Source organism: Melozone crissalis, unplaced genomic scaffold (assembly GCF_028551555.1).
Source record: "Melozone crissalis strain CALT ecotype California unplaced genomic scaffold, PUWL_Pcris_2 ptg000057l_1, whole genome shotgun sequence".
NCBI classification, from domain to species: Eukaryota; Metazoa; Chordata; class Aves; order Passeriformes; family Passerellidae; genus Melozone; species Melozone crissalis.
The window spans coordinates 10,209,639-10,234,481 of record NW_026535835.1 but is presented as its reverse complement, the minus strand read 5'-3'; the positions used below and the strand labels follow the sequence as shown (position 1 = coordinate 10,234,481).

Below are 24,843 nucleotides of genomic sequence, written 5' to 3'. Positions count from 1 at the left end.
GTGCCCATGTGGATCCAGGGGAATATGGGAGAGGGAAACACTTCCAGAGAGGCCTTGGCTGCAGGAACAATGACTAATTAGACAATAAAGCACAAAACTATTCATATGCCTTTCTGAAAAAACCAAAAATGCATTATTAAGCTGATCTAAAAAAAATTAATTGCATCTCAGTCTGATTTAAAACTGAGCTGAGTTTTTTTTTCCTTTTCCTTTTTCTTTGTATTCCAAGTTGGTGCAGGAAAATTGCTATTAATGAAATCTGCTCCCTGGCAACTTCAATAGGCTTGTTCTTCATTAAAGCCTTTCTATTTCTCTTAAAACGTATTGATGGATGCTCAGGCCAGATACTTATCACAAAATACACTTTGTAATTTCATCATTTCTGTTGTTGTGCTTCTCTGAGATGCTGAGGTCTGGGGGCTTTGCAGAAAAACCCATATAAAACCCCCAAGCTTACAGTTATATAGTATTAAAAGAAGGGTGAAGGAAGCATTGAGTGTCTTTAGGATGATGAGACATTCATTAAGATTTTTCCGCCTTCCTTTTCCTATTTTCAATCCATCTGAAGTACCATTAAAGCTTTTCAGGCAGCTTCCTGTGAGAAACCCTTTGCTGTGCTGTTTTTCTTCCTTGAAAAAAGGTGGCTGCTCTTGAGGCAGATTGTATGGATTTGGCCTGGGATTTGTATAATATCTGTGTAGAATGCATCGGTTGTTTAGGAACCTAATTCCCAATATGGTTCCCTTTTGATTAAGAACAAAGCCAGCGTTTCACAGCATTATAGGAGCACAGAAAAACAAGTTAATGATCTAAACCTTTTAATTCATGGTTGCTTGTCTATTTAAAGTACTTTTGATTCTGCTATAAACAGACTGGCCCCTTTTTTTGTTTAACTTCTTTCTTTGGTTTCTTCACATTTCTTTCTTTACTGTCCATGAAATTTGGAGCTAGTTTCCTTTTCCAACTGAAGAATGAAAGGTTGTGACTACAGAGTGATACAGCGAGTAAGAAAGCGTATCCAAACTGGGCGTCCATCCAGCACAGACCTCTTTGAAATCAGCTAAATTTAGGGTTGTTGAGGGCTTTTTTCGTTGTGTTTTCCTTTTCCTTTTTTTCAGTACCTGTGTTTCATTTTCGTCTTTTTTGAATGAATATGAAATTTGTTACTTTTTTGATACTTTTTTGATTTTTACATCTAGTTTGGCGTGGCTTTATTTGACATAGTTACTTGATATTTCCCTGCAGCCTCAGTTCTGCAGATGATTATTCTGTATGTCTTTATCCGTCGAGACAACAAAAGCGACCTTTTCAGGACTTCCAATTACCAACACTGTATGTGGTACTTTAGGAAAATAATTCCCTTCCAGCTACTCCTTCTTTTTTAAATAGAGAATTGGAATCCAGAGCTTGTCCTTCAAATCGAACTCGAAAACTTTTCGGTGAACAAAACTGCCAGGCAAGCAGCAGCAGCAGCAGGAGGAAAAATTTCCCTTGCTTGGAAAGGAATCTTTCCTTATCCTCATATCTAAAATTAGTAATTGCTTCTTCCATTGTAATTTATTCTTTATCTGAAATGAAGATTATTTTTTTAGATTTTTTTTCTTTTATTACAACAGCAGCTTGTTTGTGGGTTTTTTTTTGGATTTTTAAAAATCTTTTTTCTCTTACTTCAGGCAGACGTAGAAATGATAAATGGAGAAAAAATTCCAATAATGTGTTTCATTGCATCTCTGTCCCATGAAGGTAAATTGAACAGCCAAGACACTTACAATAACTTCACAAACAACAACCCTGGCAATCCTCGGCTCCTGCCTCTCCCAAGCCTGACTGTGGTGTTGCCTCTGGCTCAGATCAAGCAGCCAATGACATTAGGGACCATCACCAAACGCACAGGGTAAGTGGCACAAACCTTCCTCAGCCTTTGGGATTCATGGGGAAATCATTTGTGTCATTAGTGAGAATTAGTTTTATTCCATATTTTAATTTCAGTGTATGTAATTTAATAGCAGCAGAAGAGGGGTGGGAGGAAGAGGAGACTGAAAACGTCAGATAAATAAATACAACCTGAAAACAAACCTCTGTAAATTCAGGAATATTCATTTGGGTGGGTCAGAAGACATTTTCACACCAGGAATTGGAATGAAACATAAGCAGAGCTGTATTCAATCAGAATAAAATATGGCTTTACTTTTTTTCCCAAGTTTGTTTATTTTGATTTCCAACCTTTTCAAGCAGAAACGATTTTCGACCATCAGAACTAGAAAGACAGTAAGCCAGGTTCAGCAGAAAGGCAAAACTTAATCCCACTGTTTTCTTGACCTTGTTTTTCCTCTGTTGCACCGTTCTGGACTGGGTGGATTTCCACTCCGGAGTCAGCTGCACTTTGGCATTTCCCATGTGCCATGATAAAACACTTAAAAGTATTTCTTGGGAAAAGCTTCTCTAAATATATGTATTATAAAATTTTATGAGCTTCGTAAACCATAGCAATTTTAAATTAATTAATACTGTCCAACAGCTGACATTTTTGTCTTGCTAAACTTTAAATATTCTTTTATTGTAATTAAAGCTACAGGGTGATGATTTTATTTTTCCTCTCTCATTTTCTGGTTGTTTGAATTCCTGAATATTTTCCAGTTAAAAATCTGATTGATCCGTTAGTTTTCAGAGGGCTTTTATATTTTTAAGGAAAGTAGATCTGAGCATGGCATGTGGTTAGACAAAACAACTGCGAGTCCTACAGCTTCCTAACCTTTTCCTGCATTTTGGCAAACACAGGCACTGCCTCCCTTGCTTCAGTGCTTGCCCAAACCCTGCTCGTGAGGTGAATTTTCCCTTGCATTTCATGAACCAGGAATTATTTTCCAGGCGAGAGCTCACGGCCGTTCCCTCTCTCCCTGTGTAATTCCCACCTTTGTGCTGGAGTTCAGGGCATGCTGTGAAATCCCCCATAGCTGGGTGCTCGGGGTGTGAGTGCTGGCAGTCAGGGGCTGTGCACGTGTGCATCCCTGCCTGTCTGCCCAGCAATCCCTGCTGGCCCTGCCGTGAAACGGGAATTTCACGGCGCTCGCTGAGCCCAACGTGAGCCACAGACACACAGCTGCCCCAAGCACGGGGAGGAATTCCTCAGCTTCACAGATAATTGCAAATGGAACTCAAGAAACAGCGAAGAAACCGTTTGAGGGTCATGTTGAGGTTTAGCTTCCTCCACAGACGCATTTCAGTTGCTTATTTTTGCCTTTTTAATTTTCTGCTCAGTTTAAGTTCAGTGAAAAAGATTTTGCTGCTGCTCAGGTGAATTTTGGAAGAATATCCAGGTGCGATGCTGGATGAGGACAGGAAGGGAGGTGGGATCAGAGGGAGGTTGTCACAGGGCAGGAGGTCACAGTTCCTCACAGAGGGGAAATACCAAAAACCTGACTTGAAGAATATGGCCAGTGAAGGGCAGAAATATAAATGTGGGCTCTCAGAACTAGAATAGACACTTAGAATTAGGTGAGACACAGCAGAGAAAAAAATTAAAAATTCACCTGAGGGCCTGCCAGGGGAGGTAGGTAATAGGAGCAGTGAGAAGTAGGATTTGGGAAAAAGCTCTTGATTTACAGTCATATTTAATGTGAAATTCTTTACAAAGGTTTCCTTAATGTTGTGTTATACCAAGGAACCTTTCTAAAATTATTGCAATTGTAATAAGTCTGCAGTATTTTATTTAATGTTTTATCCTTAAACATCTAAAACATATTTGGAGTGTTCATATTTGTAGTTTTATGGTAAATTATACTAGTCACAAACTGTCTCTGTTCCGTTTTATGTAATTTTTAAAACTAATTAAATTTAAAATGCTCAATGAGGCTTATGTAAGGGGGGGAAACAACAGTCATGGGAAATACCCTGCTGTGTAAATAGAGTTTTCATGAATGAGGATCATAATTTTCAGCACAGCCCACGTAGCCTTGTAACGGTAAGCCGAGAGCTTCCTTCATTTGTTCTGCATCCAAAATATTTGATGAAAGTACACAAAATTAACATGAAAAGCTGTTATTTATAAAGCAGGGATTTAAGAGGAATGCCTAGGATCCAAGAAGCCTGGCATGCCTAAAATGACCAAATTGAGACAGCAGCCTTAACTTAAACCTCCAGGGGGCAAAGCGTGTGTTTAACATATTTAACATCTGCCCTCATATTTCTGCAAACACATAGCACTGGAAGTCTGTGCAGTGTAAGATTTCGACAGGACAGGGACCATCTGCCTCGCTGGGAGAAGTGGAGGAGGCATGTATTACTGCAAATGGCAAAAGACAGATGTATTTACACCTCCATGGTCAGCACCTCTAAGCGCTGCTCCGAGGAAACAAGGCTCTTCCTTGGGAGCAGCTGCTGAACCTCCAGTGTGCAGCCATCAGAAAAGGAGCTGGGCTCCTCCAGTCAAAGATTCCTCTTCTCCCGTGCTTCTGACTATGAAAGAATTAAAAATTTAATCTGTTACAGCAAGGCTCAAATACCGTATAATGAGAGGGCTGCATTTGTCCCTTTTATTTCTCTTAACATCAGCTGCTTTAATATAAAATCTTCATGAAGTCTTGTAGATTTTATTAACCAAAAAAAATCGAGCTGGGGTTTGTTCTGCCAGTATCCAAGACGGCAAAATATTTTCCAGGTACTGAAAGGACTGATCAGTGCTGTTAATATCATGTGTCTGGAGCAGAGCTGCAACGCATGTCATGTTGCTTGACAGGTGGAATGGCAGTAAATTTTTTAAAAGTGTTCCCTGTAGCCCTATGGGAATGAAAGACTGAGTCTGGAATTGTGTCATGACCGTGCTGTTCATCACAGATGCTTTTTTTTCCCCCTGCAAACATGTAGATTTTGGAACATGTTCTGATCCGTCGCTGCTCTGAATGCAAGTTCCATTGTCAGCATGGAGTGTCCTGGAGCATCCCCTCTGCCTTCCATCCCTCCTTCCCTGCCCTCTGCTTCTTCCTTTGCCTTTCCAAGTCTCCCACTGTAATTTCTGCACCTTCATCAAGCACTTCATTTTTGTCCCTACATTTTGTCATCCCATTGACTGGCTTTCCTGTACTTTGTGCTGTCAGCACATTCAGCCTTTCCCAGAGGGGCTCTAACACTAATGAGCAAGGAAGCTTCTGATGTTTTAAAGATTAGGGGGGATGCAGGACAGCACAAGAGCTGGGTTTAATAAGTTTTTCTATATTCATGCCTCAGTTTCCCTCTCCAAGTTTTGATAGTAATGCTGAATTCGTTGTCAGGGCTGGTGAATGGGTTAATTCATTGCTCTTTTACAAAGAGCTTATAGACTGGAAAGGGGGAGAGCTGTATGATCCATCTCATTGTCCGTAAAGGGCAGTGAATCAGAACATTCTAGAATTCAGCTTTGTGCCCCACAGTGGCTCCATAAGAGTTCCCTGGGTTTGTGGGATGAGTTGTAGTTGGTTTCCAGTGGGGACACGGATGAGCTGTAATGGGAAGGAGGGAAAGAAAAGATACAATAATTGCCCCAAAGTTGGCTCCTGTGACAGCAGCATTTGTTTTAACTCCTCAAGGGACAGGGTCATTATATTTGTATCAAACTTCACTCCCCACTTCATCCTTGCTGGGGTAAGCAGCAGGATGGAACCTGCATTAGCTGAGTCTGGTCAAAACACAGAAATCCAGTGTGCCTTGCAGGAAAAAAGGATAAACCTTGCTTTTTTTCCAGCCAGGAGATTTAGATCGTGTATTTTTAAACATGAAACTCTATCCCTTCTTCACCCCATCTCTCATTCCACCCTCAGTGAGGAAGGGGGAAGTAGCTAAAATGTCTGAGGCAATTTTATCATTTAAATTTTCTGTGCACAGAAAGTCACTGATGTATCTTGGGTTTATTTTGTCTCAGGCAGCTTCATTTATCCCAGAGTCAGCTACTGCGGCAAACGAAAATAAGTGGTGCAAAATCACCACATTATGGTACAATTAATTAGGAAAAAATAACTGAAAAAGTAGAGGGAAAAAAAAGTAAAGTTAAAGAATTCAGCAAAATTGTCTGAAGCCAGACATTCTCTTTCTGGCACATTCCTCAGACATATTTTATATAATTATTAGTTTTTATAGTATATTTTAGTAACAAAGCAACTGCAGTAATGATTTGTAATTGATACAAAATACAATTATTTGCACTGAAGGATTCTCAATTTGGCATGAGGAGGGCTAGAATAAATGGGTATTGCACAGCTTATTAAAAGCTTAAATAGATTTATTAAACATAACCACACAAAATCAAAGTATTTCGGTTTTCAATTTGCTAAAGCTCAGAACCAGGTAAGAAACTGGGAAAATTCTGTGAGAACTTTGAATGGTAAATCATCCTCATTGCATGATTTCCTTTGGAATTTCTCCTGGCTCTGGGAAAGGGGACCTGGGTGAGTTCTTGCCTTGGCTCTGCTCTCTTGCTGTCACCGAGCGCTGCCATCTGGTGCTGTCTCTTCAAGGTTGGGTTATCCTGTAATTTGTGAATTCTCCCTCACTCTCAATTAGCATTCCATCCACATTATGGGAGGGAAATAGGGGAAAATAATTGCTTATATAAATATCATAGGGAGAAAATGGTTGTCTTTAAAGAAATCAGGGCTTTTGAGCAGAAAGGAAGTGCTAACTTGGTTTTCTTACACATAAAGCATTTTAATAAGACTCTGCTGTAGTCTTTGGAAGTGTAATTACATTTTCTTCATCATACAAAATTTTCTATCCAAAACTAACTGAACAAAACCTTCAGTTGAAGCCCACCTGGGCCAATTTGTAATTAAAATAAAGAGAAATTGTTAATTTGTACAATCATGTCAATATAGGAGTAGTGGAAGAAGAAAAAGCTGGTGTTATCTTCTGAAATGTTTAATGGGCTCAGCTAAGGGTTCTTTGCCTTGGTTTGAAGACAGAGCAACTGAGGCAGAGAAGAAGAAAAAGAAATAGTGTCCAAAACATTCCTGATCATTATTTAGAAATTAAATTTTAAGCTCCCAGGCAGACCCAACCCCTCTCCAGTAACTCTTCAAATTTACACTCGATACATTCTAGGTTTTAAATCACATTGGCTTTGGGTTATGCAGGAGATTTAGCTTTCAATTAAATATTTAAGCAGTGCAATAGTGCTGGACTCATCTTCTAGACTGGCCTTTGACTCGGGGACTGGATGTGCTGACTTTATGGGAGATCATTCAGTTCAGACAATTTAATTGGGTTTTACCACTGTTCAAAGATGATACATTAGGTCTACAAGGGTGGATGGTTCTATCAAAGGAGCTCTGTCCCCAGAAATATTAACCAATTTATTAAATACAGAAAGTTAAAGGCCAGTCCCTTATATAGAGCTCAAAAAATTGGTTTTTTGGCCTATAGTACTAATTAAAAATAGGAGTTTTTTTCTGTAATATTCTGTTCTTTATTGGATGTTTGCATCTTTGCATGTTGAGGAATATTTGTCTAAGGTTTGTACCTTCACCTGAATGTTTTTTGAGAGGATCCCTTCATTCATTGATGTTGTGCTCATGTCAGATTTAGTTCACTGAATTCTTTTTTATCAGGCTGGTATCCTTTTAATTGTGTTGGTCTATGGCTGAGTGCTTTACACATCCTTCAGTGCTGGACCTTTTCTGGTAATTCATTGCCTGGAAATATTTCACCTGTTTCAACTACCCAGAACTTACTGCTGAGTCAGAGTATGAAAAGAAAACAGAACCATTGGCATTTACAAAATCAATTATTTAGTGATTTTGTGGATGATGTTACATCCCAAATGAGACTCAGAAAAAGCCTTGAGCCTGTGAGTGGCTCTAAATTTGCCTCCTTTTCGGAATTTATGCAAATGTAACTATGGCAATGGCTTTTTAAAGGGAGATACCCATTGAAAATTCCCTCAGATTAATGTTGGGTTAAAAACTCTCCACTGTGCAAAATACTTGAACAAAACATGAAATCAAATCATGGTGTAAATTGTTGGGTGGCCAAAAGCACTCAGCTGTAGATCTGGTGACTGAGCATCAAATACATGTGAAGTAAGTTAGGGCTCTCTTTCCTGCATCTGTGCAAGCTTTTAAGGGGGGAGAAAAGTTGAATTCCATGGGGGGTTTCTGTCCTAGCAAAAGGCTCAGTGATTGTCCCTGAAAGGTTCTGATTGCACCTGTTGCTTTTATTTGACCTCCTCTCAGTAACTCTGTAGAACTGCCCCACTCTGCCCCTCAGTGCTCCATGGCAAACCCCCCATGACTGATTTGGGTGCTCATTCCCTTTTCCTGTCAGTTCTGACTGCAGGACCTGCTGCAGCCCAGCTTTGGCAGCAGATTGGAGGGGCCCTGAGCTGTGCCTGAGCCCAGCCCTGACTCTGAGCCCAGCTCTGACTCTGAGCCCAGCCCTGACTCTGAGCCCAGCCCTGACTCTGAGCCCAGCTCTGACTCTGAGCCCAGCCCTGACTCTGAGCCCAGCCCTGACTCTGAGCCCAGCTCTGACTCTGAGCCCAGCCCTGACTCTGAGCCCAGCCCTGACTCTGAGCCCAGCCCTGACTCTGAGCCCAGCTCTGACTCTGAGCCCAGCCCTGACTCTGAGCCCAGCCCTGACTCTGAGCCCAGCCCTAACTCTGAGCCCAGCTCTGAGCCCAGCCCTGACTCTGAGCCCAGCTCTGACTCTGAGCCCAGCCCTGACTCTGAGCCCAGCCCTGACTCTGAGCCCAGCTCTGACTCTGAGCCCAGCCCTGACTCTGAGCCCAGCCCTGACTCTGAGCCCAGCTCTGACTGAGCCCAGCTCTGAGCCCAGCCCTAACTCTGAGCCCAGCTCTGACTCTGAGCCCAGCTCTGAGCCCAGCCCTAATTCTGAGCCCAGCTCTGAGCCCAGCCCTAATTCTGAGCCCAGCTCTGAGCCCAGCCCTAACTCTGAGCCCAGCCCTGACTCTGAGCCCAGCCCTAACTCTGAGCCCAGCCCTGACTCTGAGCCCAGCTCTGAGCCCAGCCCTAACTCTGAGCCCAGCTTACAGCAATGTCCCCGCGTGTCCCAGCACACGGAGCCCTCCCAGCCCTGGGCTCTGCTGCTCCCCTGGCAGCTCCTCCAGGCCACAGCAAGGCTCTAACAATGATCTGTTCACTCTCTGCAGAAATTTTAATAGCATGATATACAGTGTACTTGTTGGGAATTGAGTTCTCATCTAATTTCTGTGCATTTTTCCCCTTTCCGTGAAGACCTTACCTGTTTGGAGCAGGATGTTTTTCCATAAAAGCTCCTTGGTGAGTTCCCACTTCAAACCCAGCATGCCTATATTCCATTTGCTGTCCTTGCTGAAAATAACTCTGTGCTTAGACTTTTTCATTTTGGATTAATTTTTGGTTTCATTTGTTTACCTGCATGGCTGATCCATAGGTTTCCACGCACATAATTTCACTTTTAAACTATGGATGCTGTTCACCATCGAGCATTGCAAGGAATTGAATTCACTTTTTTTTCTCCCTTCTTTTTACCTTTGAGAGTGCATTTAATTTTTAAGTAGCAGGGAAGTTGAAAAAATAAATTATTTCTAAGTGGGCAGAAATGATTGCAATGTCTTTCCAAACAAGCCTCTCTCTTTTTTTTCTATATTGCTTCCTTTATTATGGTAGCACTAAGTTGCTTACAGACAGAAAACATCGATGATGACCTCTGAAAAATAAGCCAGATTAGTAGTGAGTAGGCAGTAAAGTACTGCAGTGAGAGGTGAAGCAGTAAAATGGGTACTGGAAAAAAAGAAAAGCTGATTACTCTGGAGAAAAAAAATCACGGAACTGTCTGGGGTGAAAGGGATCTTCAAAACCATCTCGTTCCAACATGGGAAACAGTTCTGTTAAAATTGGGATATTTGAAATAAAAGGGGTTTCATTTAAGTTTTAACAAGATTTTTGATGTTGGGGTTTGGTTCAATATTTGGGCAGTGCTGCATCACCTCAGTCACCACTTTATAACAGGATTGGCCTTAGATGCTGGAAATTTTGGATGATAAGAATGGAAGAAGTAGGAAGACCTGAGAAACTTTAAAACTTCCAGCAAGTTTTCTGAGGCTTGGGTTTGGGGGTTTTTCTGTGGGTTTGGGATTTTCTCTTTGTTTTTAATTTAGCTAAGGATATCCATTAACTATGCCCACCAGTATCTGTTAGAATATTTGTACATGGCTCATGTACATGAGCATCACCCTCAATGTCTTTATCAGAATATTCTCTTCAGGAAAAGAACTTGTTAAGAGCTTTGTAGGACAAGGAAAGGGAAGGAAAAGGGAAGGAAAAGGGAAGGGAAGGGAAGGGAAGGGAAGGGAAGGGAAGGGAAGGGAAGGGAAGGAAAGGAAAGGAAAGGAAAGGAAAGGAAAGGAAAGGAAAGGAAAGGAAAGGAAAGGAAAGGAAAAAACCAAAAAAGGAATTCCTTATTCGTTGAGAATTTCTAACTCCTCAAGTACCTCCCTCAGAACCATTTCTAAATGCAGTTCATGGTGCACCAAAGGATTTTGCCTGCTGGTGATGTAAGAAGTGCAGAGGCTCTGGCAGAAGAGTTTTGGCGGTGGATTCTGAGCAAAGGCTGTGTGGGTCACCCCTGCACGAAGCAGGAGACGTCAACCAGAGATGGTTTTAGATTGAAGTAAGATTAAAAGGCTGAGATTAAAGAGGGGAATATATGAAATAGGCTCCAAAATTGTTGCCTGTCTTCCACAAGACTCTTTTTGTGGTTTGTTTAATGCCAGTGCTAGCTCAAAAATATGGTCCTTCCTCCTCTACAGAGAAATTAGGATAAAAAACACACTTTGGGTGGGGGAAGAAATCATGTTGTTTCCATTAAGGTCTCAATGAGACCTAAAATTCTGTAAACAAAATGGATGTTGATTTGACAGCTAAGTGCCTGGTGAATAAAGGATCCTACCATTGCTTTTCGTGCTATTTCTTGCTTTATTCATGATCTGACAACTGGAAACATCTTTGTTTTCATGTTTTAGGCACAATGATAAATGAATTAAAATTTCTAGACTTTGAGACAGATTTTTTTTTGTAACTTTATGTGTAAATGCAAATTTCATGCAGTATTTTTCTCCTGATACTTTTCTTGTTGCTTATGGAGTTAAGATAAAACTTTTTCCATCAGCAGTCATGGATGTTTCCATTTCAGTGGGTTTAGTGTGGAATAAGTGCTTTTGTTTTTATGAGTCTCATATATTTGTTGGGAATATAAAATCAAAGCAATTTCCAATCTCTGCAGACTGGTACTATTTGACTATAAATATTTGAATATATATAAGGCAACTCCTTCATATCACATATATGCAATTTATTTATTGTTTTAAAGTCATGTCACTTGTTTGACAATAGATTTAAAGATTCATTTAAGAGCCAGAAGAATTTTGTGTGACATAAAGCTCCATCATGAACTATGCAGCCTCTGGTTTCAAAATATTTTAAAAGTATTAATTTTTACTAGTTAAATGACAATATTTAATTAGTATGTAAACTAATTAAAATATTAGTAACTATTTAGTGGTTTTACAAAGAGCTACCACAATGCATTTCCAGAGATTATGGCAGAGTTTGATGTGTTACAAAGCTGACAAGTGGGAGCTCTGAATGGTTTCAGTAGGTCTTAATCTGTTCTTACTGTGCTGGCAGCATGAAAGAACTTGCATGCTGAGCTCAGTCTCTTCATTGCTGTTTAAGCTCTGACAAAGTGATGTCTTCATTTTCTTCTTCAGTTCCCTCCCATCTCCTTTTGTGCCATTCCAGTAGAAAATGTCTATATCTACATCTTGGTGCTTTTGCATTTAGTATAGAAATAATCCTCCAAAATTATGTTAGAGCATTTAATAATAATACAAATTTTCCCAGATAGATTCTATTCCTGATTTAGATTTCTGTACAGATCTAATAGGGGTGAAACTGCTGCTGTGTCTCACTGAATCCCAGGTGTGGTGGCACAGTGGAGTAGATGCAGAGAGGAAAAAGTAAACTGCCTTTTCATCCTCCTGATGTCTTAAATGCAATGCTGTTGTTCCTAACATTTGGTAGAAATGAGGAGGGAAATTAAAATGGGGAATGTTTTGGTCCCATGTGCTTCATTGTTTTTAGCATTGACTTCCAAAAATCTGAATTTCTTGCTGCATCCCTTCTCAGGAAAACTATGGTCCAATCTTTGGGAGTTACTGTATTATGAAGATTCTTTTAAAATAACTGTTTTGTAAAAGTGAGGCCAAATGTGTCCAAATTTCAGCTCTTGGAATAATTTATGAAGTGCTGACAAGCCAAGAGCAAGGAAAGAGCAGGAGTTCATAGCAGAAACAAGTCATTCAGCACCTACCTTCAACATTATTGTTTTGTTATCATTTATAAAGCTGAGAGGGTGTTTGCATCTGCAGAATAATGAGGATTTATAGTTTCCAAGTTGCTAAAATATCACAATGACATGTAAAGATATTTTTCTAATGGCATTACTGTTATTGAAAATAACTGGGCTTTGGAGGTTTGCTGGAGGAATGAAATTTGTGCTGGAATGTATTGATGAAAATCAGGAATTGACTAAAATGATGCTCAAATGAAAGATTACTCAGCTGCAAGAGACTTCAGAATAGACTTGTTGACATCTCAGCAGCACTTTCAGAGATCTGTCCAAACCAATAAGATGCAGAAATCTTTTTTGTTTGTTTGCTTGTCTTTGTTTGCTAGCAGGGCTGAGTTTAACCACATGAGTGATCGTGTTTTACAAGGTCTGCTCTTTCTGCCTACAAAACATCATCCTCGAAGGGAAAAGCTCCTGGCACTGAAACCAACACTTAAGTGCTTGCCTTGAAAGATGCACGTCCTAAAGACATGATGGAAAGAACTGAGCTCAGACCATTTCCTCCAAGGCTGTTTAGAATTGTGTTTGGTCAAACTCAGGTCTGGGGACTCAGAGTGTGCAGAGCTCTGGAAAATGTGTTGAGTCCCAGGTTCAGTTCTGCTTCAGTTCTGTCTCTGTAGAACTTTAATCCAGTTTGTAGCTCAGAATAGTATTTGCTTCCCCTTTTTTTCCATTTGAAATTACTTCATTAACCTTGAAAAATCATTTTAATAATCTCAGATTGTGTTCAGTAAAAACTGAGAATATTAAGAATATTACAACAGTATAGAAAGATCCTTTAGTCAAGAAGAAGTGAACATGGCAGAGTCATACCTGTGCTCCTGGTTTGCTCTGTAGTGATTGATGGGTGGCACTGTCCTGAATTCTGTATTAAACACAATCATTTATTAATTGAAGTAAGCAACAAGACTCTAATTCACTGATACATTTATATTTTAATTTCTGAAGGAATATGAGTATGTGAAGACTTGAAAAGTGAGAGCTAAAATAATTCTCAAGGTACAATTAGGTTAAAAATACTCTTTCTGTGATAGATGATTATTTCAAAGTGAAAGAAATCCATTCTGATTTTTTTTTCTTAGTAGCTAATAAAAACTTATTAGTTAACACAATCACAATTTAAACATTCTAATATAGAAACCTGATGTGCCACTGCAAGCAAGAGAATACATTTATAGCCAGGACCTTTTTGGAGCACAGATTTCTGACCCAGTCATCTGGAGCTGTAGGTTTAACAGTTGGATATTAAGTGCTTTGTGGTGGTTCAATACCAGAGTTACTGACTATAAATTCCAACTGCTCTTTTGGGACATTCCAGCTTCTCCCACATGCACAAGAGGTTCAGCTCTGATCCAAGTCCATGTGACCATAGGCTTGCCATGTGTATGATCTGTTAGTATAAATTAAATATCAATATAACCATACAGTGTTTTAATTGATTTCTACTGCTTCAAAATATTCCTCTAGTGCTGAATTCCATGCACACACACTTCTTAGAGTTGGAGATTGTTATGTAAAAACCAGGGCAATGGGATGGTCTGATCACAGGCTGAAATTGTGTGGAAGAAGAAATTGGTAGAAGAAAAATGGAAAGGAGGGATGGGTAGGAAGGGAAGGGAGCAGTGAAATAGAGAGAAAAATATAAAATAATTCAATTAAAAGGACTAGAACAAGGGGAACATGAAGAAAAATCCTGTGTGGGTTTGTCAAACAGCTTTTCTCTGGAGGAAGGGGTAAAATTCTGATTTAATGAATTGAGGCATGGACAATGCTCTGCCCATAGTTTTGAGTTTGTGCAGAACAGAAACCTGCAGATCCCTGTGAGGAGAAACACCTCAGAATGTCTCAATAAATAGAATATCTCAATAATCTCAGCTCCTCACCCCCTGGATCTGCTCCTGGCACATTGTGGGGCCAGGGCACAGTGCCTCAGTTTGCTTTTCCATGGTAGAATCCTGGTGTGCTCTAACAGTGCTCATGAGTGTGTGTGTGCATCCTCTCCTTGTCCTGTACCCTCTGCATGTCCTTCCCTGCCACCTGTGTCACCCACACCCCTGGCTGCTCCTGACTTCCTTTGGAAAAACAAGGAAATATTGGCACTGGAATGGCTGGCCCAGAATCTGCATTTTCATTCCCAAAGGATTTAGGATTTCTTTGGATTTACTTCAGAAGTTGATTCTGTTTAATGCAAATGTTCGGTATTTTGTCTTTCAAACAATTCAGTTCTCCATTATGAGCCAGTGCTGTTCTTCAAGCGAACGAGTTCAGTGTTCCAGGGGAATTTGGGGAACTCTGAGCACCTGTAAACCCTGCTCAGCCTTATGGGAACTTCAGATATTCCCCTTTTCTGAAGTAATAGCTTAAAATTGTTGCTAAGCAAGGGACATCTTAATTTTTTTGAGAATTAACTTACATAATTTTATTTTGTTCTTTCTTTGAAGCAAATCCAAACCAGCCCCACAGATTTCACCCAGTAAGTCTGTGGGAGGGGAGTTTTGTGTCGCTGCAGTCTTTGGAGCTTCAAGGTCATGGTTTGCAAACAATTCTGGCCTCAAACGAGAAAAAGGTTGGTACCTCACAGATTTAGAATTGTATTAAATTGCATTTAAACTTCAATTATTTTGTGACAGGTTCGAAGCAATTTGTGGATTTTGTTCCTTAAACTCAGGGGCAATAGAGAATTTTAGGAACATTCTTAGGGGTGCTTTTTGTAAAATGTACAAGAAATTTTAATTAGTGAAATGAATAATTGAAATTTTGATTAGTGAAATGCATAATTGATCTTTAATTATGATACAGTGACAGAAACCCAACTTTGATAGGTCAGTCCAAAGGTGTGAAGTGGCACTGAAAAATTGTGAGATAAAGATGAAACACCTTTGCTAAAGTAAATGTACAAGATAGTTTGGAAATGTGTAATCACCTGAACACACCTCGGTGAGAAACTTCTCTTGGATAAGATATTCATACAATTGTGTGAAAATTCTGTGTTTTGTACAATTTTCTCTTTATCTCTCCAGCCCTTTTGCTACTTTAATTCACCTTTTTAGCTGCAAGCAAGAAACTTAAAATAACGCAGAGCCTGCTATTTCTGCAAAAGCTTTTCCTGTTGCTGCTGTGCTGTTCCCATCAGATTTTCTCTCTCTCTGCCCCAGACCAGTCCAAGCAGTTTGTGGTGGAGTCCCTGTACATCATCAGCTGCTACGGGAGCCTGGTGGAGCACGTGCTGGAGCCGCGGCCGCTCAGCACCGCGCCCAAGATCAGCGACGACACCCCCCTGGAGATGCTCACCTGCCCCAGGGCCAGCTGGGCTCTGGTCAGGTACCTCACTGTGGGCCCCCTCCTTCCTTTCATGCCCGGGATCTTGCCTTTTGAATGAGTTTTTTGTCGAAGGAGGGAGATTCAAGCCTTGCTTTCCATACACTTCTGTCACTGTCCGTGTGCCTCAAGGGGAACCGAGCTTCTCAATCCTTCCCTACACGTGGAGCTAGGCATGAACATGTCTGTGAATCAATAGAGATCCTCATTAATTGGTGATTTTAAATGATCAGGTTGTAATTTTCTTTTTATATAAGGACTAGGGACGATTATTTTGGTAGTGTTGAAGTACAGAATTCTGCTGTGAGACATGAGCAAGGTTCCCACGATGAAGCATTGTGAGTTTTCCTGTGAGCAGCTGAAGGTACCATTTCTAAAGACAGTAGAAGGAATTATTCCTGACATGTGGAGGAAAGTAAAGAAAAATTGATGAGAAAGTGTTGTCAGTGCTTTTGACGTTTTAAAATATTTTTCTATCGATTTTTCTTGGCTCCTACATTCCTTAGTGCTGCTTATGGCTGCACTGGAGTGATCAATACTTGATTTACCAAGCTATTTAGGAATGGCCCACCCTAATTAAAATTACAACACAGACTTTGGGACCATTATTGTTGAAATGAGTAGGTTGTAATGGAATTGAAAATTCTAATTGGATCAATAATCCATAACTTTACACAGCTTTATTTTCACAGTAAGTGCTCAATGACTTCACAGGATGGAAGCAGTGGTAGTTAACAGAACAAAAAAGTTCCCCAGTTTCTCTTGTGTGTTTATATAACGTCAGCATGACATACAATGGTCCTAAACATATTTACCAACTTAATTCTAAACCTCCTTCCTGGGTTTTTGAATGCAATCCCTGCTGCAGTCAACAACCAAGTATTGTCTTTGCCTCACAATCTGCACAATTTGGCCCTGCTGCTCCACTGCCTGTGGTGGATTGCAGTGTTTGAACAAGCTAATTTAAATAATTACAAACATTTTGTGAGCTTGTATAGATAATTGCATGTGATGACAGAAACACTGATTTACATTCTCTGTATTAGCTGAAATATTAATAGTCTTGTGTTTTACCTCAGAACTCCTCAGTGGAATGAACTGCAACCACCATTTAATGCAAACCATCCTCTGCTCCTGGCTGCAGATGCTGTGCAGTACTACCAGTATCTTCTGGCTGGCTGTGAGTAGCTGACAACTTCTTGTCTTGTCTCATGTGCACGTTTTGAGCAGAGGGGGATTTTCCAAGTTCATTTTCCAGCCAATTTCAGTGGATGTTCAACCCCACAGTAGGGTTGTGTGTAACTCTGTTAGTAAGGAGGGAGCAGTGAATGAAGTGTTGGGATTTCTGCCATGAATCAGAGTTATGAGAATCACCCACCAGATCCCATGAAATCCTCAGAGTTTCCTCACCTCACTCCTTCTCATGCTTTTAGCCATTTCCTCCTGTGAGTTCCACACCCAGTAATGAGTGCGGCTGCATTTCCCTGTCCCTGGGAGCTCCTGGTTGCTGGGCTCCCTCCAGCCCCAGTCTCAGCCAGCTGCCTCCCTCAGGAGCCCTGGCACTGCTGCCAGGGCTGCTTGCCCACCTGCCTTGGCCTGGGCCTTGCCCAGCCACATCATTCCCAGAGAGCCAAGATTTCATGGCATGACACATTAAGAAACATTCATACACCCATAGCTCTGTGTATATGATATATCTATATTATATAAATACACAAACCCACACATTTTTATAATGGTTTTGTAGAAAAATGAGTATTTCTCTTTAATTTGACAATTGAAAAGAGAGAGGAGTGCTAACAGTGAGGAGCAGGTCTCTGTTCTGTCCAGGATCACAGTGATGCAGCAGCTGAAATCTCCCAAGGGAGCAGCTCCTGGCATCTGCTGATGTTCTCCAGGGGAAACCAGAGCTGAGCACAGTTGTCAGTGCAGGCAGCTTTGTGTGACAGGGACACTTCAGCTGCACCAGGGCCATGGGGGGCAGGAGGAGGCTCCTTGGATGGGGCTGGGGAAGGGGACACTGGGGCCAGGCTGGGTCTGCTGCTTCTACCTGTCCATCTGCTGCTGCATCTGAGTGCTCTGGAAACCTGCAGAGCTTGAGTCTGCCTTCTGTGCTGCACAGAAAATTGGGATAAACTCAAAAGGTACAAAAGAATATGAAAAATTATTTAGTAGTGCACAGCATCACTGGATTTGCATTTTGGCTGGATTTTTTTGCTAGATTTCTGCCTTGTTTCACTTGTATCCCACAGAGTGAAACAAGGGATGAATGGGGCTCATTTTGTGTACTTTATCAACATTTTATTAACAGCTCAAATACTGTTCCACAGTGCAGTATAGAATGTGTACAAATCCATATTTCAAATGGTTTAGTACTGAAAACCTTTTAAAGAAATAAGATTGAGTAGTAGCTAAATTCCAGCAAATTAATGAACTTAAAGGGGTTTTGCATATTTGGTTGAATTATCCCTTGTTTCCTTTATGTGACTTCTGTACCTTTCACATGTTTTTTGCATGTTTGAATTGACACAGCCAGTGTTCATGGCACATAATGGAATTGCCATGGAAATAGGTAACTTTGCATCACCAGAAAGTCTGACATCCTCATTTCATGTTTATTTCCCTTCTTCCTTATCTCTCCACTTTGAATTAATTCTTCCATTGCACAGTAGATGGAATATCTGAAACATGGCCAATTAAAGAATGGCCCCCTTGTGTTATATATATAATATATATTTTTTTTTTCAAATAACTTGTGCTATTTGAATTATTAGACTTTTAACTCAGATTTTAATTCACATATTAGGAATTCTTTAAGCTGGATGTGAAATGGAAAGAATAGTAGAATAATAACCACTCTCAGATTTTAATTCACATATTAGAAATTCTTTAAGCTGGATGTGAAATGGAAAGAATAGTAGAATAATAACCACTCTCAGATTTTAATTCACATATTAGGAATTCTTTAAGCTGGATGTGAAATGGAAAGAATAGTAGAATAATAACCACTCTCAGATTTTAATTCACATATTAGGAATTCTTTAAGCTGGATGTGAAATGGAAAGAATAGTAGAATAATAACCACTAAGGCCAGCAGAGTATCTAAAGGACCTAATGCAAATGGCAATAACAGTGAAATTTGTGTCTGATTGTCTTTGAACTTTTGTCTCCTGGGTTTATTCAGGCCGAAGCTGCTCAGTGAAGTCCCCGACAATGGAGTTCCCCACAAAAGCCACCTGTTAAGGAGCTGCTGAGCCCGGCTCAGGCTCAGGCTGTGCTTACCTGGGCTGGCTTTAGCTGCAGCCTGGCTGTGCTGTGCTCTAATTGCCAGCAAATGGCCCAGCCGGGGCTGAGGGGGGCTGGTCCATCTGTCTGCCACGTCAGGGCACAGGAGCCGTGGCGCCGTTTCAGGGTCACTATTTGTGGCTGTCTCTGGAGGTAGAATGCAGCAGTTTCTCTCCCTCTCTGTCTAGCATTTCTGCCGATTGTTTGGCTCCATTAAGTGTGCAGGGGAAATAAAAGCCTGAATGACCAAGTCACAAGGGGGTATGGATAGACCCTTTCTTTGTCCACACTCAGAACATTGCATTAGGTCTCATTATCCATTTATAATAAGTGACCTCTGGCCCCTGGGTCATTGAAAAACCCTCAGTGTGCTTTTTAGCACAGAGTACCTCTGTCAGCAGCCGGGCAGAACAATGAGACGTCTGGCAGGCTGCTTGGAGGGCTGCACGGCCAGGTTTTCATAAATAAGAGGTTTGATGCCAAAACACAGGGCCAGAACCTTCCTTAGTCTTTGGAAAAATATAAACCAGGCCGGTGACTTCTTGTGCTAAACAGAGAATATTCAAAAAAATCCTGCTTTAGGTTATCAACACATGGTTCAGCTTTTAATATTTTTAAAGAATCTGAAAGTTTTATTTGCAGCTAGAAAGGAAGGAACAAGGAGCCATTGTTTGAAGAAATGTTTTGTACAACAAGTGTCCAAGACCTTTATCCCAAGGGTATTTGTAAGTGGATCAGCACAGCTGTTTCCTTGCTTTGAGGTCATCTGTGACATCTGCTCAGAAACCTGCATCAGTGTGTGCAGCTCTGTCTACCTGAGCATGTCAGCACAGCTCAGGGCTGCTGCACAGGTGAGAAAGTGGAAGTGAAGGATTTACAGCTTTCTGTAAGTTCATGGCTTGAAAGTGAACTTGCACATTCAATTCCACAACCTGCTGGCCTGCTGGAAGTGTCAGGATTCTGCTCCGAACTCTGCTGAGAGAGTGTCACCAGTCCTGAGAGCTGCTTCTGACAGAGAGATTCCCATGAGTCCATCCCACAAACCCCTGGATTAATCACAATCCTCAGGTCTTCAGTGCTGGCTTTTAGGTATCAGACATTTCTCTACACTCCTCACATTTAATACACAATATTGTGCCTTTAATGTTCCCTCTTTATTCACCTGTGTCCTGAGCAACTTCCACATCTAACCACAACAGAGGAAATCTAAGTCACATTTTATTCTTCCTAGATGTTTTTGCTATAACATAAATAGCTTCATGTGGTGTAGCTAAAGTGTCCTGGCAGGGGGAGGAGAGTTGTGCCAGGCACTGCACGTGTGCACAGGAGGGTTTTGGTGTCCACAGGAACTTACAATGTTAAAGCTTTCTCCACAGAATTGCCAAGTTTTGTCATTAATTACTCTTTAAATCCTGCCTTTTCCTGCTGTTTGCTACTTAGGAATTAAGGTGCTTTGGGTTGTATAAACTCCTGAGGACGCTGTTAAAATGTGCTTTCCATGTCCATGACAATATCCTGGTTGTGTTCAGGTTTCTTTCAAATTAATTCTTTCCTCTTTCACCAGGCCCTGGAGTTTTGCATATTTGCCTGACTTACCCCTTGTTTCCTTTGTGTGACTTCTGTGTCTTTCACATGTTTTTTGCATGTTTGAATTGACACAGCCAGTGTTCATGGCACATAATGGAATTGCCATGGAAACAGGTAATCACCAGAAAGTCTGACATCCTCATTTCATGTTTATTTCCTTTCTTTCTTATCTCTCCACTCTGAATTCACTTTTCCATTGCACAGTAGATGCAATACTGAAATATGGCCAATTAACACATTAATGAATAAACCCCCTAAAATTGTCCAAAAACTGCCCCAAAAAGTTATTGAATGGATTGAGATCTGATTTCTCTCCTCTAGCTCTGCAAAAGGCACCTTCACATTCCAGGCAAGAGTTTTGGCTCATCAGGACCAATTTCATGGACAGGGCCTGCCGTTGTCAGAATGGGCCAGTGACAAGAATTAATATATTAACTGGTGTGCAGTACTCTGACAAATTGCTTACTAAATACATCAAAATTGATTGGGCATTCTGTGTTTAAATTGACAAATGACTGCATTAGGGGAAGGAGGGAAATCCATTAATTACAGCTGCCCTCAACCATAGGAAATGTAATCGTATAAATATAGATTTTGTTAAAACAAAAGTCTGTGCTTTACTCCCGTGTTGCTGGTAAATGTACTTGCACCTCTTTGCTATTAAACCTGCAATAGGAGGTTTTGAAGACAGATCTTTGCAATTGGCTTTTAAATAATCAAAGAGCATTTCTGTTGTGTTAAAAGGAAAGATGCAGTGTTCCTGCATCCCGCTCTGACCGCTTCTGGAAATTGTTTCTGTCTCAGAAAAATGGACCTGTAGCTGAGGCTTCTGCTGTCTCATTAATTGTTTATTCTTAATGCAATGTCATTTGTATTCCAAGATGTGAGTATGCTAACCAGCACTCTGTTTCTCCTTCCTTGCCCCTGTACTGCTCTCCAAGTCATACTTGCAGGGCTGTTACATTTTTCTGAGTAAGAATTTGCATTTGAGTAAGATACAATCAGTTTTATAGGCTTCGTTAAGGGATTCTTGAAAAGATTAAGGCCTGTATTTATAGCTGCCTTTGACTTTTGGCTGTTACAACTGATTTTCATTTCTGGACCAACTGTTGCACATATCTTGTGTTTCACTGAAAATGGCTTTCATTACAAGTCCAATTTAGTCACTGTCCATTGTCTTCAAAGGGAGGGGGTGAGCCTTTCCCTGCTGTTTGTTTGGGTTAAATGATAACACCATTTATACAGATAATCTCTGTAGCTCTGACATCATGTTTGCACTTCCTGCTCCCTCTAATGAAAGCTCTTCACCCTGGGCAAGACTTCTGTCTCCAAGCAGTATCGTGGTTCTTTATGGCCCCTTTTATGTTCATTTCATACATTCCATTGACAGAAATAAAAATTGCATGCACAGAGCTAGTGAGTATTGTGGGAAGTCTGAAGGTAAGATGGAGAGTGTATGAAATAGCTGTGGATATGTGCTGTGAACACAGACACCGTGAAAACCAAGCTGTGATGCCTGGAATGACAGCCAAGGAGTGCCACAGGAGGAATCTGGACATTGTGGTCCTCCAGCCCTCCTCAGTGCCCAGCAGACTGAGGTGCTGCTCACTCATAGCTGAATGAGCTGGACTGATAATCCCATTTTGTGCTGTACCTCTTCTTTCCCCTTGCATTGAGAGTTTTGCATCTTTAGCCATGGGTTTGGGATGGAGGAATGCAGGTGCTGGTACATCCCTTTCTGTGTGTGTAACCAGAGAGTTGTGTAGCATTGCTGGGAGGCCAGAGCTGCTCTTGCTCTGGGTATGTTCAATGTCTGTCACAACAAGCTGGGTTTCAGACAGTAAAACTGATCAAAAGCAGAGCCTGTGCAGTAACAACAGTTACTCTGCTGTGTGGTTATGAGGTGTTCAAAGCCTCTGTGGCAGGGCCACGCTCAAGCAGGAGCTTGGGGCAGTTTCAGCTTCATTCCAGCATCTCTGCTGGGCTTTACTGGTTCTGCACGTGGCCAGTTGAACACAGCCCACTTCTGGAGTCCATCCCTACCCAAACCCTGCTCTGGCCTTGCCCTGGAGTGGGGGAGTTTCACCTGAGCTCACCCAAGATGCTGTGGAGAGGAGCTGGAACAAGCCATGGGATATGGGTGAACATTTCCACCTCATTTTCCTGTGCTGGTTGTGTGAATGGTGCCCAAACCCCTGCCCTTCAGCTGTGCCCAGTGCCACAGGTGAGGGCCTTGCCACCAGGTTGTGTTCAGCCGAGTGTTCCAGGCTTAAAACTGCAAAATCAGAGTGCCAGAGATTCCATCTTCTAGATTCCCACTTTGCCATTTTATTCTTTCTACCCAATGTTGCCTCAAGTCAGTTAATAATTTTCATTAAATTCTACTTTATTATAGTACTACTGTATTATATGAATGTGTGTATATATATATATATAATTAAAAAAACCCCAACAACTATGGTTACAGTATTCCTGGAGAAAACTGATTCCAAGCAGGCAGTTCTCATAGAGAATGTGTTTGGGGTTTCCTGGAAAGAGTCACAAATGGTGAAAATGGAATTTTCAAGTTTGCTTCTCACATTTGATGGCGTGACAGATTGCAGGTTAATCTGCCTCCCCTTCCTCTTCCAGAAAAGGTGCTTCTAATGAAATTTGAGTTCATGGTGGTTTTTTTTAGGGAAAACTAAGACTGTAGCCTGCACTTTCTGCTCTCTGCAAGAACCAGGACTGAGTGTTAAAGAAGCAAATTTAATTTCTGGCAGAGCGCTGTAGGTAAATCATTGAGTGGGCAGTGGAGTAACTCACAGTACATTCTTGTGAAATATTTGTGAAACAACAGAGATGGCAATGAGCTCTGCAAGGTGCCTTGGCTGCTGGGGATGTGCCTGTTGAGGCTGTGCTGCAGGGACAGCCCTGGGCCCGTGCTTGGTTTCCTCAGCCCCAGCCCAGCCCCAGCTCTCCCGGCCCGATGCGCGCGTTACCAACCCAGCGCTGCAAACAGCGCCAGCACAGCCCCGCAAACACTTTCAGATGTGTACAAACAACAGTAATGAACAAGGGCACATGCTGAAATGGTTCTTTCCTCCTGCTGCATGGTCATCTGGAAGTCCTTAGAGCAGGGTCCGTGAGCACGCAGGGTCAGTTTTCAAAGCGGCGTGCGGGGATTTCGCCGCGCGCCTCCCATTGCCGTTAATGGGAGTCAAACGGGTAAATCCCCACGCTCCGCTTTGAAAATTTACTACTAAGCCTCTTGACTTCTCACTACATACTTTGATTGTAACAGTAATCCATGGTTAACATAATTTTCCCGACAATAATGTCAAACATACTTTTGAAGTCGGTGAATTATAGAAATAGTTACCTTTTCCATAATTCTTTAAAGATGGCCATCAGATGGATTTCACCGTGCCTTCGTGCAGTTGAAATTGTTCTTTAACTCAGAAAAGAATATGTTTGTTCTGTTGTGGTGCCCAACTGATTGTCTGCTCACAGTCTGAGTGTTGAGCAGCTTTAAGGTTCTCCATGCTGTGAATAACATCAGGTTCTAGCTCTGCACAGATTTAGAAGTGCATTGTACTAGGCTGGCCTCCTATGGGAACTTTGGAGATGGAAGCTGAAATTAAGCCCAGGGAATTTTTAACTTGGGGGAAAAAAATCCAGGCTGTTGACTGTCAGACCAGTGTGAGTAAGGAGCAAGTAAAGCAGTCATAAAAAAAATCTAAGAATTAATTTCCTAATTACAGACCTACCTATGTCTTTATTGAAGTGCTGATACAGAGCACTGATGGTCCATAAAGCATCAAATAAACTGTGGACAGTGCACAAATAACGAATGAATCCAGCTCTAATCAACTGGTGCTGTGGAATAACTCAGTCTGGCTAAACTCCTGCTTTATATCCTTTTTTTAGCTTAATTTTATTATATTTAAGCATATGAGAATCTCAGAAAGTCCTAACAGGAAAAAAATGAGCAGGGAGTAGTTTTGGGTAAAAGAGGATATTTTAATCTGCGTGCCATGCTCCTGTGGGAGTTTACAAGCTGAAAACTGCATTAAAACCAGAACTTTGTTCAGTAACGCGCAGCCACAAGAGAAATTACATGGAGCATATCTCCAGCCTACAAACAGTTTATTGTTAACATGGCTGGGGGTGTTCTGCCCAGAATGAAATCCTGCCCTTTGCTTTGTTGTCCCACTTGGGCAGAGGGAGAGCCAGAGGCAGCAGCTCTGGCACAATTCCACAGAGCACGTGCTGGAGGTGAGCTACAGAACTGTGGGG

The 24,843-nt window shown here is 41.3% G+C and overlaps 1 protein-coding gene across 8 annotated transcripts in view; it reads left to right on the top strand.

Moving 5' to 3' along the window:
* The window catches only part of BCAS3 (BCAS3 microtubule associated cell migration factor), a 296,812-nt gene that overhangs the window by 91,743 nt on the left and 180,226 nt on the right, over positions 1-24,843 (top strand). For 7 of the 8 annotated variants that reach the window (XM_054287013.1, XM_054287006.1, XM_054287010.1 and 4 more), the window contains exons 16-20: positions 1,744-1,894; positions 9,219-9,263; positions 14,817-14,941; positions 15,531-15,696; positions 16,773-16,873. In XM_054287013.1, the coding sequence (XP_054142988.1) occupies positions 1,744-1,894; positions 9,219-9,263; positions 14,817-14,941; positions 15,531-15,696; positions 16,773-16,873 (588 nt within the window). The remainder of the gene's footprint in view (positions 1-1,743; positions 1,895-9,218; positions 9,264-14,816; positions 14,942-15,530; positions 15,697-16,772; positions 16,874-24,843) is intronic. The other variant, XM_054287007.1, reaches the window with a different exon arrangement.